The sequence below is a fragment of the Triticum aestivum genome, chromosome 4D (genome assembly GCF_018294505.1).
Source record: "Triticum aestivum cultivar Chinese Spring chromosome 4D, IWGSC CS RefSeq v2.1, whole genome shotgun sequence".
Lineage (NCBI taxonomy): Eukaryota > Viridiplantae > Streptophyta > Magnoliopsida > Poales > Poaceae > Triticum > Triticum aestivum.
In genome coordinates this window covers 370,495,375-370,514,490 of record NC_057805.1, presented here as the reverse complement: position 1 = coordinate 370,514,490, position 19,116 = coordinate 370,495,375, and the positions used below count along the sequence as shown (strand labels likewise).

Sequence of the window (19,116 nt, the reverse complement as noted above, 5' to 3'; positions counted from 1 at the left end):
GTGTGTTTAGTTAGCGTCTTCTAGTATAATTTTTTCTGTGAGTGTTCGCAATTAACTAGGCAACAGTCTTGCTCTTAATTAATGTGTTTTAAATAGAGAAAGTGTTTCTTGATGCAAATTTATAAAAATATTTTTTACGAAAAAAAATGATACGGAGTATTTGATTAATTCTTTACATGCCCTCGAAGAATTAATCAGTTTCGCGAAACAGGCCCTTCATGTGGACGAGGGAAGGCAGACAAACGAAGCATTGCTTGCCCGGCCACGCCGTGAGCGCCTGAGCGGTGAAGCAGCTCATCGGCGGGTCCGAACTTCAACAGTATAGGAATCCGAAAATCGCCGCGTCGCCAGGGCCATCCGCGGCGAGCCTTTGACTTCTCCCACCCCCATCTTCAGTATAGAACCAAAACAACCCGCTGATCCGAACCGCCGAGTCCCGTCCCCCTCCCGATCCGGCGACGATGGAGGGCGGCGCCGACGCCTTCGGGTCCTCGACCGCGCCGCTGGCCTGGCACGACTTCCTCGAGCGCATGCGCCAGCCTTCCGCCGCCGAATTCGTCAAGTCCATAAAGGGGTCAGCGCCCCTCCCCTCCCCCCGCTCCCCCCCCCCCCCAAATTCCTGCTGGGCCATAAGCTCGATTCAGTTCGTGATGTAGAGATCCGGGGTGTTGGTTTGGTGCAATCGCTTCCTCCCTGCGCGATGCGCGTAGGTTCAATCAGTTAGATGAGTCATTTTGCAGTCGTTTAGTGGGAATTTGGTACACCTTGAGTGCGGATCCAAGGGGATTCTGCTGCTGTGTCAGTTTGTTTAGAGAGCTTAAACCTACTATTGCCAACCATCGTTTATGTAATTTCGAGCTGGGGTTCAATGCCATTCCGGTTTGCCCTGCAGCATAGTGTCGATATATCAATCGGGCAATGTAACAAAGCTTTCTAGAAACTTGCATGATCAGTGCGCGCCCCTACCTAAGTGTGTACTTGAGCTTAGCTTGATAGTTACTAGGTTTAAGTGAAATAGCTACTTTGGGTGCAGTGCATGAAATCTACTGTGCTTATTATTCTGTGTTTGAAGATAAGTCTCCCACACTTACTTAGAGATAGATGAAGGCTGGGTTTTCCCGCAATTTGTGCTACAAGTAGCATCAGCAACCAGGGTCGAATCCTGAGCTCCAACTGTTGCGAGGATCCTTTAGTCAGAAACTGATCAATGCCTTTGTTTTTCTCTCCATATGCTGCTAACAAGACTAGAAGTCCCCTATCAGTGAATTAATGCCGCATGAACTTGTGGGAATAATGGTTCTTCTATATGCAAGCAAAAATATACTGTGGGGCCTCACCACCCCCAACTAGATTCAGTACCAGTGTTTAGTTAGTACTTGCTATTTACGCAGGTTTTCATGTAAACAATACGAAATTAATGTAGTTATATGTTGTATACAGCTTTATCATGACGTTCTCAAACAGAGAACCTGATCCAGAGAGAGATAGTGCAGCTGTTCAAGAGTTCCTTGAAAATATGGAAGGTGCTTTCAGAGCTCACACTCCTTGGGCTGGCAGTTCTGAAGAAGAACTAGAGAGTGCCGGTGAGGTAATTCGCTTATTATGTTGCCCTGTTAATACAACTACATATCCAGAGGGATACGGATTTGCGTTGCATTCAAAACCTTTATCTTCATGTTGATTGCAAAATTTCTGGAATCCTCATAAACAAAATACTGTTCTTCATTTTGGCTTTTGGTTGATGCAATTTAAGTATCCTGTAAGTATCTGTACTTTTTGACATGGCTGGACTAAGACTTTGACTAGGTTTGTCAGAATGTGATTTCTTTTTCTTGTTTTGTTGTCTTGCTTTTTTATTTTTGCTGATGTTTTGATATATATGGCGCTTCTAATCTATTTTATGATCCACATGATTGCATAGCTTTGTCACATTATCAAAGTCATATATGGCACTCCGGCCCTGATGCATAATGGTAATCTATTTTATGATCATAGTGGAATATCATTTTGAATGTTCGACAAGCAATCTGTCATCCTTAGCAATAACTTATATCTAGACTTTAGGAGTGATGACTAATATTTTGCATAATGGTATTTGGATATGGGAGTGAAATGTTTTATTCTTGGACAGGCCATGTTTTCACTGGAATTGTTTGTGGTTTATCTTTTCATGTTAGCGCTCTCAAAATCTCAATAACCGGCTGCATGTCTGACATATAGATTATAAATAACCATTTTTGCTCAGGCTTTACTGTGTAAGAACACTGAGAATTTTGTCATTTCATTTCTTCTGAACAAAAAGTGTTTGATGTCATACTTTCTTGCAGCAGTGAAGTTTACGTTAGTCATGTGAGTAATACTAGCAGTGTTGAATGCCAAGTATTAATATATTCTACTATAGCCATGCTGCTGTCCTAATAACTTGTAGTTGAGGCTCAATATGGTAAATCTTTGTATCTGTAGGTGCCATTACTTTAGTTGCTAACAATTTTGTCATGCTGATCTGGCACACATACTAGTTTGTTCTTAGACTATTTATTATTTCTAGCATATAACATTTGTTGTCATTTCTTGTTCTGTGCTTCTAGGGCCTCGAGAAGTATGTTATGACAAAGCTGTATAATCGGGTATTTGCTTCAGTCCCGGAAGATGTGAAGAGCGACGAAGAGCTTTTTGAGAAGATTTCTCTACTACAGCAGTTTATACATCCTGAAAACTTGGATATAAAACCAGAATATCAGAATGAAACATCATGGCTGGTATAAAATTTAACCTCCCTATTTTCTCAAAATTCCGTATACCGGATGTTGTGTTACTGCACATGTTGATAGCTGTGTTTACAGATGATTGTTTTCAAGCTGAAATTGAGCTATGGTACGATCGTGATGAGTAGGCCGTAGAGCAAAACGTTTGGACCTACCTATGCTAAGCATGTCATTCTTCCTACTCATTACACTTTACTATTTATCATTTATGCCACTCTTGACATTGCCGCTGCCAAATGCCAATTACCCTTCTCAGGGAGGGTAGTTAAAATCACTGTTAGTTTTAAAACAAACATAAATTTTCATGTTGCATTGTAGAGCATTTATGACTTAGAGCTGACACACATAACGGTGAAGCCATTTGGGACCCAAGGACTGTTCCAATAGCATGCATTTTATGGCCCACTCGTCATATACATGGTCACCATTAATTTCTTCTTCTTTTATACAGCTTGCGCAAAAGGAGCTACAGAAGATAAACATGTATAAGGCTCCAAGGGATAAGCTTGCTTGCATCCTGAACTGTTGTAAAGTCATCAATAACTTACTTATGAATGCTTCTCATATGTCACATGATAACCCCCCTGGAGCTGACGAATTTCTTCCAGTCCTCATCTATGTCACCATAAAGGTATGGTTCACTGCTTGTGCTAGGACATGTTGATTGTTTTGTAAGATATTTCTAGAAGTCCATCTTTTGTAAAATGAAGTGTCTATTGTTAGCAGTACTATGTTTTTGTTTCAAGCGTCAACATGGCTTTGCCTATTGGTAGACATGGCTCAACTTCGATATACGTTGAAAAATAGCTGCAAATTGTAACTGATGGTGTGGTTTATTTGTTATGTCATATACATGCTTCTTCAGTATAGGTGTCAGTGCACTGTGTGGCCTAGCTTTGTTATTTCTCTTCGGAACTTTTTTATTGTATCATTGTACCTATCTAGTCTAATGTAGCCTTCATATTTTGTCATCCTGATAGCAAGCTTGTGGTGTGATGTATTTGACTATTGTTGCTTGTATTGAACCTACTAGACTTCCTTACATCTGCACCCTCCTGGCTCAGCCTGTCAAGGTTTCATTCGGTAACTTTAAAACGGTAATCGGCAAAGACGCCCTTGTGCCATGCACTGCTGCTTTATTAGTTTTATTTATTCATTATCTGGATTAGTGTGGGATGACCCTTTTTTGCTGTTTGCTTACAAAACACGCCTGTAGATTTATACTAAATTACTAAATTGGGGTAGCCTTCATGAATTAAGTAGTTTCTGTTCTTAATGCAGGCTAATCCTCCGCAGTTACACTCAAATCTTTTATACATACAAAGATACAGGTGCCAATCACGACTGGTGTCAGAGGCTCAATATTTTTTTACAAACCTCCTATCTGCCGAGTCTTTCATTTGGAACATTGAGGCGGAATCATTATCCATGGATGAACGAGATTTCCAAAAGAAGATGGATTTGGCAAGGGAACGCTTGTTAGGATTATCAGTTAGCTCAGAGAACCAGGAGAATCAGACCAATCTTGATGTGGGGGAGCATAGATCACAAGCACTAAAAGCTAGTGGAAATTCCGATGTCAACCTACACTTGAAAGATCATGTCCAAGGTCCAGTTCAGGACATGAAAAGGGAAAGTGATGTGAGCAGTAAATCAGTTGAGCGGGTGCAATCTATCTCTGATTTAGAGAAGAAGGGAGCTACAGAGCTTGTCAAGGATGACGACTTGAGCAAAATATTCCAGGAATACCCATTTCTATTTGCCCGTGCTGGTGATCTGACAGTTGCTGATGTAGATAACCTTTTAAACTCTTACAAGCAACTAGTACTTAAGTACGTCGCACTCTCTAAGGGCATGGGTGTCGCCCCTGAAACGCCTCTTGTTCAGAGCAAGCAAACCGCACCAGATCTTCAGATATCCGAGGAGCCTGAGAATGTGAAGAATGTTGTAAATAGTTGCGACAGCACTGAAGAAAGCAGCAAGACTCATGAGGACATTAAAAATGAAATTCCTGACTCAGAAGTCAGGAACATTAGTACGCAACAAGTTGCTGTTGATCCAAGTGGTGATCAGAAGACACTAAAAGATGAATCATCAGATCAGCCAGAGCATGCGTGAGCTGCCGGTCTGGTTAAGCCGGTGAAATACAGTGAAAGCACTGCCTTCTGTAGTCCGTTCTTATATCAAGACGTGATAAGGGGCCGCGGAACAGAATGCATATTTCCCCTGAGCAGATATGCCGCGGTCCTTGATGCCACAATTGTACATGCTGGAACTAGAAAGCAGATATTGGGTACCAAGGCAGATGGAAATTCATTCTGCTGAAGCTAGATCCAGATCCAAACATTTGTTGATTGATCCTTGGGGCTCTTGATTTTGTTGTCAGTTGGACTTTGTGGTGACTGCCATTTTTGTAAACTGTTACTGTGTAACTAGAATTTCCATAAGGGCAGGTCATATTCGTGCTAATATTCAGAGTAATTTATGTACCTGAATGTGGTTTCTTAATCAGCGCATCCAGTCATATCTTACCAGCCCGGGGTGATGACCTCTTTTACTTCCAAAGAGAACTATTGCCATCATCTTATAAGATTTTCAAGGCAATAATGACTACATTTTGTTCGATTCAGTTGCGGGGTATAAACCCAAGAACCTCCACGGAAGACACAGAACCAGGTAACATAGTACAGTATTATTTTCAGCTTCACGGGCTTCACTGCACATTGAGTAGTTGTGCCGATTACGTGAAAATGGACAAAACTGGCCCATATCTGAAACTTCAACACAAAATGGCCCCAATCTGAAAAATTTCACGAAATGGCCCTTTTTGCATGACGCCTGGGGCTAGGGCGCCATGCTAGATAGGATGACGCCCCGGGCTAGGGCGTCATGCTACTTGGCATGGTGCCCTAGGCCGGGGCGCCATGCTACATGTCGCTACCATGACGTCCTAGCCCGGGGCGTCATGCTCTCTAGCATGACACCCTAGCCCCGTGCGTCATGCAAAAGTGAGCCATTTCATGAAATATTTTCAGATTGGGGTCATTTTGTGTTGAAGTTTCAAATAAGGGCTAGATTTGTTCATTTTCACGCCGATTACTATCAGGAATAAAGAGATCTACCATGGGAACCATCGGGATCTACAAAAGGTTTCCGGCATTATTTTTGCCTTTTCGCTTTTGTTTTCCCCATGAATTTCTTTAGTGGCGTCCTGCCAGTCCTCATTACAATACGGAGGAATAAGAGATATACGTGTTGATCCCGCGTCATAGGTTTAGCTGTCCAGAACATGCTGTGTTCCCGATTCGCTCCAATGTCAAACTCATTCACCACAGATTTAAAGACCTTTTTTTAATAGGTAAAAAAAAGACCTACAGTGGACACATAGTATAATGTATTCTAGTTCGGTTTTACAATCGCGGAGGTGAAGAGTGAATACCGCCTTTGCTAGAGCACTAGATATCAAGCATCTCTGAAGCAATATATAACGTAGGTGGAGTATTTTTCTTGCTGCTGTATTTTTGGTCATCAGCTGTTAGGGTTCACCGTAGTCCTGATCCTAAATTCTGGTGGCCGGTGATAAAGTAATTAGATTCTTAGACACCGAGATCGTGTACAGTCATACAGCTGTTTCTTAGACACCTACATCTCGCTTAGCTAGCTAAAACTCAGGTGCATGGAGGCGACTGAAGGTTGGTACTCCGACAAAGTGCACAGAAATTCGAGCCGAAAAGGACCCGTATTGATGGCGTTGCCGTACAGAAACACCTGCAACGAACTAGGCAAGACCTGCGTAGTACTGCTTCCACACCGCAACTGGTCATGCCGTGTCACTCTGCTTAAGGGCGAGAGGGTGTGAACACTGAACAGACTTAACATTGGATGACTAGCTGGAGTAAGTGGGAAAGGGAAAACAGCTAATGGGAGCGCTGGAATCTTAGCTAGATCATCCTCAAAAAGAAAAAGAAAAAGAATCTTAGCTAGATCGAAAGCATTGGATTATCATCTTTACAATACCGAAAACCCCAGAGTTGCAGACTTACAGACCAGTACAGCTTAGCTCCTGCGAGTGAGCTGTTCTGCTTAAACACCAAGCCTCCGCACGAGACACAAAGCGCGTTCCCCGGAGCACTTTCCGATTAAACTAAACTAAAATTATTGTAATGATCAACAAAAATAAGTTGAAGCGAAACGGAACAAATCCAACAGGTATCCAATGCAGCCAGTCTCACGCATCAACCCATACAGACATACAGTGTAGTAGTAGCAGTATTACTGACGTCTAGCCAAATAAACACACAAAACATATAGTAGTATATATTGTATAAGTATTATGTTCTTACTAAATGAACGAAAGAATCTATGGAAGCACACTTGGAGTGAGACCTAGCTAGAGCCTAGTAGAGAGGATCCATGCATGCACCTAGCTAGCTTCCATGGGAGAAAGAAAAAACCAATGATCAATGGCGATCGACTCATGGATGCGCTTATCAATGGCGATCCATTGCAGACGGGACATGCATCACTCTAGCAGAAGCTCCACAGCCTCATCATCTCGCCGTCCTCCTCGGGCTCCTCCCAGGTGGAAGAGAAGGGCGTGGCGTGACCGGCGGCGATGAGGTCCATGAGCTTGGGGGACGCGAATGCGTCCAGCTCCGTCCACAGCTCGTCGTGATCTCCCGCCGGCGAGCCAGCGCTGGCCGCGGCGGACATCGAAGACGTGGTGTGCTCCTGGACGTCGGCGCTTCCCAGCGTGGACACTGAGACCGAGGTCGGCGTCGTCGCCTCGGCGCTGGAAGAGCAGCTGTCGTCCACGACGCCGGCGACGATCCTCGTGGCTTCAAAGGCCGCTGCCGCAGCTACGGCCGCGCGCTGGATGGACCTCGGGGACAAGTCGTCGGCGGGGGAGGGAAGCGAATGCGGCGACGAGGGTGAGGCGGAGGACGAGGAGGGGAAGTTGAGGACGGCGTCGGAGCCCTTGAGGCAGAGGAGCGCGGCGTCGTAGGCGCGCGCGGCGGCCTCCGGGGTGGCGTAGGAGCCGAGCCAGATCCGGCGCTTCTGATGCGGCGCCCTGATCTCCGACACCCACGACCCCCAGCTCCGCATCCGCACCCCCTTGAACTGCCTCACCGCCATCGCCGGCTGCCTACTCCCGCCGCCGCACAGCGTTGCCGTCCCACCCCCACCACCGCTCTCTGCCATAGCCGCTGCAGCGTCGCACCTGCTAGTGCCGCTGCCCGGGTGGTTCTTGACCATTTTCCACGCGCTATAGCTCCCTGCTGCTGAGATGAGATCTTGCTGCCACACCACACTGGTGCGTACTTATAGTGAGGGACGCGGCGTGTGAACTGAACGCTGCTAGTGAATTCGATCGTGGGAAAGGGGGCAGTGTCACTCTCGCGCACGCAAAGTCACCACGTACGTACTTAGGAGGATGTACGTGCGTGGTCCTGGTAGTAGTGGAGAAAGGGTTCGCGCTATTCTACACTGCTTAACTTGCATTTGGAAGACTCCTTAATTGTTTTCGATCGAGTGACCAAGACCAAGGCTGGCTAGATCGCAGCAAATGTACTACGCCCACGTGTGATGTACCGACTTTGCCCTTGCCTAGCCAGGCTTGTTTGAGAAGGAGCGTATAGGCAGATCTCGTGGGAGAATGTAGGTGGTGTTTGGTTCTCTAGTCCTTAGGACTTTTTAAAAAGACTCTTAAAGAGGTGCTTCTAAGGATTTTTAGCAAAAAGTCACAAAAAAGTTCTTCCTTATTTGGTTTGATAGAGATTTTAGGGACTTTTTTTAGTCCCAACACAAAAAAGTCCCTAGAACCAAACACCCCCAGCATGCCTTCCTGGACGCTTCGGCTGTACTAGTATTAATTGTGGCGAGAAAAGAAAAGAAAAGAAAAGAAACGAAAACAGGGTACGCCTACATACATGGGCAGCTGCCAAACTTGCCTGATGCTGTCGGAAAACCTATAATTAAAGCCACCGAAAGAGCTGTAAAACCAGATCTATCTCATCAGCTGCCATCGTGCCATTTCATTTCAGTACAATGAACGGGAAAAGCCTTACATAATACTTCATCCGTTCTAAAATAGATGACTCAACTTTATACTAACTTTAGTAAAAGTTGGGTCATCTATTTTAGAACGGAGGGAGTATCTATTATTATTATTTATTATTATTATGCAAGCAAGAGTTTAGCTGCCTAACGAAAAGTATACAATGCTCAATTATTCGTTAGATTTCAGATGTTAATCTGTGTGCCTCGTATTATGTACTGTACACGGGTATTTCTTATTAAGATCTGCGGCCATGCATATATAATTCGAAAGTACGTACGTCATGGGCTCATGGGCATGACAGATTATCTCCACTGCTGCAGCTGCGCCCCACGTTATAATTAAGTAACGGCAGACGGTTAGATGTGCTCTTAAAAAAGCGCGTACCTCCGAGAGAGTCGTCGCGCCCAAGCAAGTTCAAAGGCGCCCGTACATCCATGCATGGAGAGTGAGAGGTCAGATCATCCACCAGGCATGAGAAAAGCTGTGCGAGATGATCAAGTGCCTCTGCACATCTCGGTGTAAAGATCGGCGCGGGCATCGGAAAAAGCTCCGATGCCCTCCACGGCAAGTGATCAGGCTGATAATAGCGCTGCCGGATTCCCTAATTAGGAAAGCGGTAACGTTCCTCTCCGAGTGATACCCAATTATCCATCATCATGTAGGGAACGAACGGCATTAATGTGTGGTCTGTGGACCCAATGTTTTCTTGCAACGCAAATGGCATGCCGGGATAACATCTCGGTTACTCAGAAAAAACACTGATCGGGCAGTACCCCGTGCCTGACGAAGATCAAGAAAAATATACCCCCTTGGGTATATATTAATTGTCGCTGATTTAATACAACAAGAGTGGCAAGAGTGCTGTGTAAGAGCCACAAATTTAAGCTGAGCAGTGAACTGTGTGATCAAACGGTGGAAACTAGTAGTCGATCACCTCATGTTGTTGTTGCAGCAAGTAACATCTGCCAACAAAAGTTAAGGTAAGCTTTATGTTCAGTTTGGCTTTTCTACGTATCTTATGGTGTACTCCATGCATCCATGAAACTGCCTAGCATACATAGGCTTTGATCAAACCTAGCTGCTACTCACTGGTGGTCAGGCTTTCCCAGACCTGTCCTGTATTTGGAGCAAGCGTAAATTGCGTAAAAGACCACCACAGTTAGGGTTAGTGTTGCTCATAACCACCACTTAGCTAACATTTTACTGAAAACCGCCACTATTTGGGCACACCATTGCACATAACCCATACACTAGTTTCAAGTGCGGATTAGCGATTCTAACAGTGAATGGAGAGTTCGCCTCCCCTCGCCTCGCCCCCTCCAGGGCGACTCGGGGGCCCCAAACCCTAGCCCCCCTGCCGGCCCCCTCCCTCCCCTCCCCCCTCGCCGCCGCCTGAGGCTGCTGCCGGGCAAGCCCGGGGCGCCGCAAAGGAAGGTGGCGGCGGGGCCTTCGCTGCTCTGCATCTGCTGCAGGGGGCTGCGTGCTCCGGGGCGGCGGCCCTGGTCGGAGTGGCGTCACCGGCCTTCGGCAGGCGGTGGCGCGGGCGTGGACCGGCGACCTCGGCCGTGGGGACGGCGGGCGAACCGGAGGACGTGAGCCAGGGCGTGCCTGCAACCTTCTGTTTGCGGCACCAGATCTGGCCGCCCCTGCATCCTCTGTCTCTGGATGAGCCATGCCACGGCCGGATCCGGCTTGCTTCGTCGTGGGGCGCCGTTTCTGGTGCCGTTGGGGAGTGGTTGGCGGGGACGTGAAGACTGGGAGAAATCCTAGGCCGGCCTTGCTGGTCTCGACGGCGGCGACGCCCGAGGGCGTCGCTCCCCTCCTTGGAGGCGCCGCTAGGGTATGTTCCTCTGTCCCCTCCCCCTCCTTGCCTCCCGGGAGAAATCCTCAACGTTTGTTGGGTGGCGGCGGCGCCCTTCCTGAAGGCGCCGTTTTGGGAGCTAGGTGAGCGTGGGGTTTCTCGGAGTTATGTTTCGTGTGCAGCAGCGGCGGTAGCTGACCTCCCACGACGACTTCCTAAGTGACTATTTCGGGAGCTCTCCGGTCTGATGCGGGGTGCCCTGCCTGGCCCATGGTTCCTCCTGGGCGAGAGGGGATCGGGTTCCCCTCCTACGGCGGCCCTTCTCAGCGCACCTTGAGAGCTCTCCGGTACCTGCACTTTGGTTCTCAATGTCTTCTTGCGAGTTCTAGCTATTGCTCGACTTTGTCCGTTCCGACAATTCTTCCTCTTTCGTGTCCAATCTGTGGGATTTGGCGGTGCCCTGCTCCTGGTGATCTGTTCGTGACTTGTTGGGCGAGCTTGGTTTCTTTACAGATGCAGTCATCCGGCGACTATCTCTCAGGTTCTAGGGTGAACTGCTCTCTTGTCAACGGTGCGGCGCCTTTCGAGCCAGGCGAGGAGGCAGGGGCCTTCTTTGACATTGGAGCTGGGCGGATGTGTGATGTGTTGGGTCGGGGCTGCTGGCGATTAGGCGATAGCGTGCCCTGCTTCGTCGTTGGACGTGTTGATCCAGTGCGGGCATTCTACTTCTTCCACGGTTTTGTTCGCGTTGAGGACCTCTTCATCGCCAAGCGGTGCTTCTCCCTGATGATCTTTTTTAGCTTGGTGTGTAGGAGGCTTGTGAGCTGCTTTCCAGCGTCTTTGTATCTTGCCGTTTTCTTTTCTTTCTTGTGTTGGTTCCGAGTTTGTAATCCTGGCCGGTTGATGGCTTTGTTAATTCAAAGCCGGGCTCTTCTTGAGCCTTCGTTCAAAAAAAAAACAGTGAATGGAATGGACTATCTTTGGTTGGAACAAACCATACGCAAAACTATGGATTCCTTTCCAACGAAATAATAAATGGCCTGTTGAGAGACTAACAAAATTTCATACCAAATTGATCAACAATTTAGCAAAATCTCAGTTTTCAAGTTTAAAGATTTAAAATTCGGCTGAAAATGCAAATATCTAGTAATCAATATTGTTGTTGCCGCCCTTAAACCCTAGTGATGTCTACTACGCAACCTTCTTCTTGTAGACTCTAGTTGGGCCTCCAAGCGCGGAGTTTTGTAGGACAACAACAAATTTCCCTCAAGTGGATGACCTAAGATTTATCAATCCGTGGGAGGCGTAAGATGAAGATGGTCTCTCTCAAACAACCCTGCAACCAAACAACAAAGAGTCTCTTGTGTCCCCAACACACCCAATATAATGGTAAATTGTATAGATGCACTAGTTCGGCGAAGAGATGGTGATACAAGTGCAATATGGATGGTAGATATAGGTTTTTGTAATCTGAAAATATAAAAACAGCAAGATAACTAGTAACAAAAGTGAGCGGAAACGGTATTGCAATGCTTGGAAACAAGGCCTAGGGGTCATACTTTCACTAGTGCAAGTTCTCTCAATAATGATAACATAATTAGATCATATAACAATCCCTCAATGTGCAACAAAGAGTCACTCCAAAGTCACTAATAGCGGAGAACAAACGAAGAGATTATTGTAGGGTATGAAACCACCTCAAAGTTATTCTTTCTAATCGATCTACTGAGCTATTCCTATAAGTGTCATAAACAGCCCTAGAGTTCGTACTAAAATAACACCTTAAGATACACATCAACCAAAACCCTAATGTCACTTAGATACTCCAATGTCACCATAAGTATCCGTGGGTTTGATTATACGATATGCATGACTCAATTTCAGATTCATCTATTCAAACCAACACAAAGAACTTCAAAGAGTGCCCCAAAGTTTCTACCAGAGAGTCAAGACGAAAACTTGTGCCAACCCCTATGCATAAGTTCACAAGGTCATAGAACCCGCAAGTTGTTCACCAAAACATACATTAAGTGGATCACGTGAATATCCCATTGTCACCACAGATAAGCACATGCAAGACATACATCAAGTGTTCTCAAATCCTTAAAGACTCAATTTTTTTTTGAGGAAGAGCGACAGTGGGAGAGGCTCCCACTGACTTTGTATTACTCACAAAGGAACAATTACATATGTATTACAAAAGGGTTTTGAGGCCCCCCGGCCATGCTAGCTATCCACGGTCTTAGTGGCCCAAGTTTACAATGTAATTAGACAGGAAAGGATGAAGATCCTCCCGGCAGTTATGTGTTAGCAGCTCCAAGAGATGCTTAAATCTAGCTAGCCATGCTCCATGAGAGTGCTGAATCCCTCTAAAGTGTTGATTGTTTCTCTCCATCCAAAGACTCCAAGCAGCCAGGAGAAAGATATCCATGAAGAGGGGTTGTCTCCAACTACCCCTACCTCCATGCAGAAGAGCCAGTCTGTTATCAGCTGTCGGCCATGTCACTCCAACCACATCCCAGCAGCGTTGGCTAAAGGGGCAGTTGAAGAACAGATGTTCCACCGTTTCCTCTGGAGGGTTTTGACAGAACATGCATGCATAGTTGCCCCCATGACAACAAAGTGTCTGCGTTTGAGCATATTCCTGGTATTCAGGCGATCAACTAGGAGTAGCCATCCAAACATCTTGAATTTGATCGGGCTTTTAGCTTTCCAGAGCCATCCAAACGCCTCGTCTGCCACCACCTGTTTGTAGCAGTGATTATAGAACTTCTTGGACGAAAAACGCCCGAGCAAGCATTCCCAGACATCGCTGTTATCGACGGCCAGTCGATTTTGCGGCAACCCCTCCTGGATCTCTTTGATTTCTTCTCTCGCCTGGGTCGAGAGAGGTAGACTAAAAATCGTGGATGGGTCAGTTGCAGCAAGAACCTTAGCAATGGAATCGTCCTCATTCAAACAAAATGAAAAGGCTCGTGGGTATATATCCATTAGCGGGGAGCCTTGAGTACTATCAAACCAAGCATCTTTCCAGAACAGAGCACTAGAGCCATTCCCCGGGGTGACTTTAGTGATCCCTCGGAATATCCCACTGAGTTGCATCACATCTCTCCACCAGAAAGAACCAATCGCCTCAGATGCATGCGGTATCTTGTTTCTGTAGTAGGCATCCCAAACAAGCTCCACCCAGGGAACATCTTCATGATTATAGAATTTGAAAAGATGCTTTAGGAGGAGGGCTGCATTCTGTGTTTTAAGATCAATAACACCAAGGCCTCCGCAGCGTTTTGGGCGGCAGACCAGCTCCCAGGCCGCAAGAGAGTTATTTTTGATCCCATCGTCAGAGTTTTTAGCCCAGAGGCAATGTCTACGCAGCTTATCCAGATGTTCAATCACCTTTGGGTGTATCTTGATCGTGCACATTGCGTATATCAGCATCGAAGTCACAACTGAATTGACCAAGGTTAGTTTAGCTCCAGATGACATCAGTGACAGAGCAGTGGATGTCTTCCGTTCAACTGCATGAACCAGTGGCATAAGATCAAGGACACTGGGCCTCGTTGTGCCCATTGGCAGGCCGAGGTATGTGAAGGGCATGGAACCAACAGAGCAACCAAAAACCCCAGCCAGTTCACAAGCACGTCGGTGATCAATGTTAATGGGTATGAGAGTTGATTTCTGAAAATTGATCTTCAGTCCAATGGAAGTGGCATAATCTTCTAGGATAGCTTTCATACGAGCAGCCTGCACGGGACATGCCTGCATAACTAAAATCGTGTCATCAGCGTATTGGACAACCGGGAAATCACCCGCCCTGTCACGAGGGAGAGGAAGATCAAGCAGCCCACGAACAAAAGCATCATTAACTGCTGCTTGGAGGAGATCAGCCGCAAGGACAAAGATCAATGGTGAGAGAGGGTCCCCCTGGCGCACTCCACATTTACAGTTGAATTTTCGACCAGGGACTCCATTAAGAAGTACCGAAGAAACCCCCGAACCAAAGATCGTGTTCATCCATCCAAGCCATTTGTCATCAAAACCCATGTGTTTCATAATTTCCATCATGGGGGCGTGCTCAATAGTGTCAAACGCCTTGGCAAAGTCTAGCTTAAGGAGGACGTTTTCCCTTGCCGAAGTATGGCATTGATGTATGTATTCAAACGACCACGCTAGGCAATCCTGGATAGTCCTCCCTTTGAGAAAACCGTACTGATTTCTGTGAATGATCTTGAGGATGACTTTCTGTAGCCGATTTGCCAATATCTTAGTGATGATTTTCAGACAACAATTCAACAAAGTAATTGGTCTATAATCATTTGCAGTTTCTGGAGAGGAGTTCTTTGGGATCAATGTGATATACCCCTCACTAATACTGGTTATATCTAGCCCTCCGGCATGAAATGCATGGCACAACTCATAGAAGTCTGACTTGATGATCGACCAACAGTTCTTAAGGAAGCGACCATTAAAACCATCAGGACCTGGAGCCCGATCACTAGGCATTTCCTTAATAACAGTGTCAATCTCTTCATTGGAAAAAGGTGCCGACAAGTGCTCCAGTCCCTCAATCCGACGGATGATTCTGGAAAGATCAAAGCGCATGTGAGTGGGTTTAGAGGAGCCCAACCGTTCCTTATAGGTTCTGAACAATACCCCTTCCTTGCCAGCATGGTCATGTATTTCCACATCGCCATCACGAAGCATGGCGATAGAATTATGTCTGTATCTCTCCGTGGCCAGTGATTGAAAGAGTTTGGTATTTTCATCCGCAAATCTGAAGAATCGGATCGTGCATCTTTTCCTCCAATATTCATTCTGAAACTGCAACAATGTCTGCAAGTGAGATTTCAAAATTTTCCGGAAGTTTGATTCCTGGATAAATAGAGGCCTTTTGTCCTCGAGATTATCCATCGTAACTAAAGCTTCATTACAGTTTTGAATGATGGTTTTCAGCTTTGAGATATCCCTGCTCCATCTCTTGAGATCATACCTCAGAGTTTTCAGCTTTTTACAAATACGGGCGGCAGCGTTCGGTGCATGGCACGCCTTGGACCAGGAAGCGGCCACCACCTCCATAAATCCAGAATGGTTAATCCAAAAGTTCTCAAAACGGAAGAGTTTGGACTTGGGAATAGAGGACTCAATTGTAACCACACAGGGAATATGGTCTGATACCGGTTTTCCTAGTGGCAAGACCATTGTATTTGGAAACGAAGTGGTCCAGCAAGAGGACGAGAAGAACCAGTCAAGCTGTTCAAGTAAGGGATCATCTTGCATATTACTCCAGGTATATGTTTGACCCTTCACAGGTAACTCCATCAGAGACTGCGCTCTAATGATTTCATTAAAAAGCAACATGTCCGCAGCGTCGCCCCCAGGTTTGTTTCTGTTATTCGTGGAACGAATAAAATTGAAATCCCCGAGGATCAACCAGTTCTCATCATCAGGTATGTGTAGGTCAAATAACCAATTAGTAAAATCCACCCGACGCTGACCAGAACATGGACCGTAGACATTGATCAATTTCCACGAGTCATTGGACTGTGTAGCAACAAAAGAAACACCCACAGCAAATGAATCAACGTACCAAGGGGTGCCCACAAACACGGAGCTATTCCAGATAATAATAAGACCACCCGAGGCACCCACAGATGGAGCAAACACAAATTTATCAAACCGCTTAGGGCAGAAAGTTTTAATAAACGCCAGATCAAAAGATTCACGCTTTGTTTCCTGGATACAAATCACAGAGCAACCACTAGTGTCAATAGTATTTCGGAGCGCCAGAGTTTTAGCATCAGAGTTGATGCCCCGGATGTTCCACGACAAAACATTCGAAGATTTATTCATGAACCAGCAGAAGTTCAGTCTCCGGCACCCGTGGACGAGCGCTGATCATCCAGCAGCTTCTCGGGGGAAAGAGCCTCCTGCGCCATCCCGCAGCGTTTGCCCATCTGTTGAAGATCTTCAATCGTCATAGGAGGGGGCAATCATCATACCGAACCTGAAGAGCCGACTCTTGAACAGACAAGATCACTGGATGTAACGCTGCATCGCGGGGGGCAAGTCTTGAAATCTCCTTAAGACCAGGAGAACAAGCCGCCCTACCCCACGCAGAATCAAACGCTGAAGATCGGCATTCAGTGGCCTCCTGCAGCCAAGACGACGGGATGATGGCAGCCCCCATCTGAAAGATTGAACTGAACACCTCTGTCAGAACATCACGCTCTGGGACTATGCCCTCCAGCCAGGTAGATACAGCAACATTCAACTGATTCTGCAGAAACTTGAAAGGATTGAGAGGAAACATAACAGCCTCAAAAGTCTGAAAGGCTAGAGCTGGCGTATATATGCGTTTAAGCATCCCTCCCATCCAAAGCAACAGATCATGATCGACAGTCACAAAGAAGCTAGCTGAGTTTCCTCCAGCTCTGACAAACGCAAGGCGTGCAGTAGGATTCCCGAGCACAAAACCATCTGCCAGTGCTTCCACCGCTTGAAACTCTAAGTCAGAAGACCAAACATCCGACAGATTATCCTGGATATTGATTTCAGGATCCACCCCATCCATCAGAGACGGTCCATCGTACTGGAAGAATGTTCTGAAGCTGAACCCTGTGTACGGTGGAGGAACCACAGGCCACAAAGGCCAACCATTATCCTGGAGTTGCACCTGGGCCGGTTCTGGGGCATGCCATGCTGCTTCATTCAGAGCCTCTTGTGCAGCCATCTCATCAATTCGTGCTTGCTGCATGAGGGTGTAGTAGGGAAGCTCATAAGGGTGGGGTGATGCATTCAGAAGCGGAGGAGCATCCTCATTGCCAACCAAATTAGGAATAGTATTCCTGCCATTCAGAACATACACTGGCACAGACCAGGATCGAGCAAGCCCTGGCAGCAAACCAACCCTGGTAGCTAACAAACTATGTGGCACTTCAGCCACATCTTTGATATGGCATTTAACCAGAACTCGAGCTTTGTTGAAACCCGGACGTGGCCACACAAGGAGCTTTCCAAAGTTAGAAACGGCCTTGTGGATATAGTGCTCAGTCTGGTAATCCATAGGGAAAGCTAGGAACATAACCCAGACCTCATATTCAAAAGCAGGCATGCGCATATTGAGACCTTCATCGTGAGGTACCAGAGAAAAAGTAGAATCCTCAGACAGAGCGTGAGGTCCCTCCCTAATTGCAGCATCCCGACTCTCCATATCCGCAAAAACCACACAACCAATTCCTAATGGGTAAATAAAATCATCCACCAAATCATACTCTAGATCCCCAGTAATGATGCGACAGACCTCGGCCAACCAGAGCTCCTTTTGATGATCAGGGACAATCGATAAGATAAATTCAAAGGGAAAACTCAATCCATTACAAGAAGGTAGAGGGGGAGAAACATCATAAGATCCAACTATAATAGCAAAGCTCGCGGTACATCAAGATCGTGCCAAATCAAGAACACGAGAGAGAGAGAGAGAGAGAGAGAGATCAAACACATAGCTACTGGTACATACCCTCAGCCCCGAGGGTGAACTACTCCCTCCTCGTCATGGAGAGCGCCGGGATGATGAAGATGGCCACCGGTGATGATTTCCCCCTCTGGAAGGGTGCTGGAATAGGGTCCCGATAGGTTTTTTGTGGCTACAGAGGTTTGCGGCGGTGGAACTCCCGATCTAGATTTCTTTTCGGGGGTTTCTGTATTTATAGGAATTTTTGGCGTCGGTTTCAAGTCAGGAGGTCCACGAGTCAACCACAAGGTCGGAGGGCGTGCCCTCCACCCTTGTGGAGGCCTCGTGGCTCTTCTGGCCCAACTCTTTTGCTTCGGGGGCTTCTTCTGGTCCATAAAAAATCACCGTAAATTTTCAACTCATTTGGACTCCATTTGATATCCCTTTTCTGCGAAACTCAAAAACAAGGAAAAAACAGAAACTGACACTGGGCTCTAGGTCAATAGGTTAGTCCCAAAAATCATATAAAATAGCATATATATGCATATAAAACACCCAAAACAAATAATATAATGGCATGGAACAATAAAAAAATTATAGATACGTTGGAGACGTATCAAGCATCCCCAAGCTTAATTCCTGCTCGTCTTCGAGTAGGTAAATGATAAAACTGAATTTTTGATGTGGAATGCTATCAAGTGCACAAGTTTGATCAATGATAATTTCAATCACTTTTTCTAGCATCATTATATATCGTAACAGTAGCTCATATCATAAAGCTTTTCATGATCAAGTAACAAGCTATTCACATGTCAAAGCATAGATCATAAACTTTCTTGAAAACTAACAAACTATGTTCTCGGTCATCAAACAATTGCAATTCATCTTATTTTCAGGAAGGGTCTATGTAAGAGCTTTGATTTAGCAAATCCCACATACTCAACTATCATATAGTATTCCATGATTTCTACCACTCAAAGCATATTTTTAGAACAAATAGCATCGATTGAACACAAAGAAAGATTGGGGCTTAATGTTT

The 19,116-nt window shown here is 46.0% G+C and overlaps 2 protein-coding genes across 2 annotated transcripts; one reads left to right on the top strand and one right to left on the bottom strand.

Moving 5' to 3' along the window:
* Positions 1-202: 202 nt before the first annotated feature.
* Positions 203-5,273, top strand: LOC123097984 (vacuolar protein sorting-associated protein 9A). The gene is made up of 5 exons (XM_044519850.1): positions 203-574; positions 1,441-1,588; positions 2,589-2,759; positions 3,217-3,396; positions 4,047-5,273. Exons 1-5 carry the CDS (start codon positions 462-464, stop codon positions 4,881-4,883), a joined length of 1,449 nt encoding a protein of 482 aa, XP_044375785.1. The 5' UTR covers positions 203-461; the 3' UTR covers positions 4,884-5,273.
* Positions 5,274-7,058: 1,785 nt separating this feature from the next.
* On the bottom strand, positions 7,059-8,046 carry LOC123100057 (ethylene-responsive transcription factor ERF014-like). The gene has a single exon (XM_044522048.1). The coding sequence runs from the start codon at positions 8,019-8,021 to the stop codon at positions 7,293-7,295; it is 729 nt and encodes a 242-aa protein (XP_044377983.1). The 5' UTR covers positions 8,022-8,046; the 3' UTR covers positions 7,059-7,292.
* Positions 8,047-19,116: the final 11,070 nt, after the last annotated feature.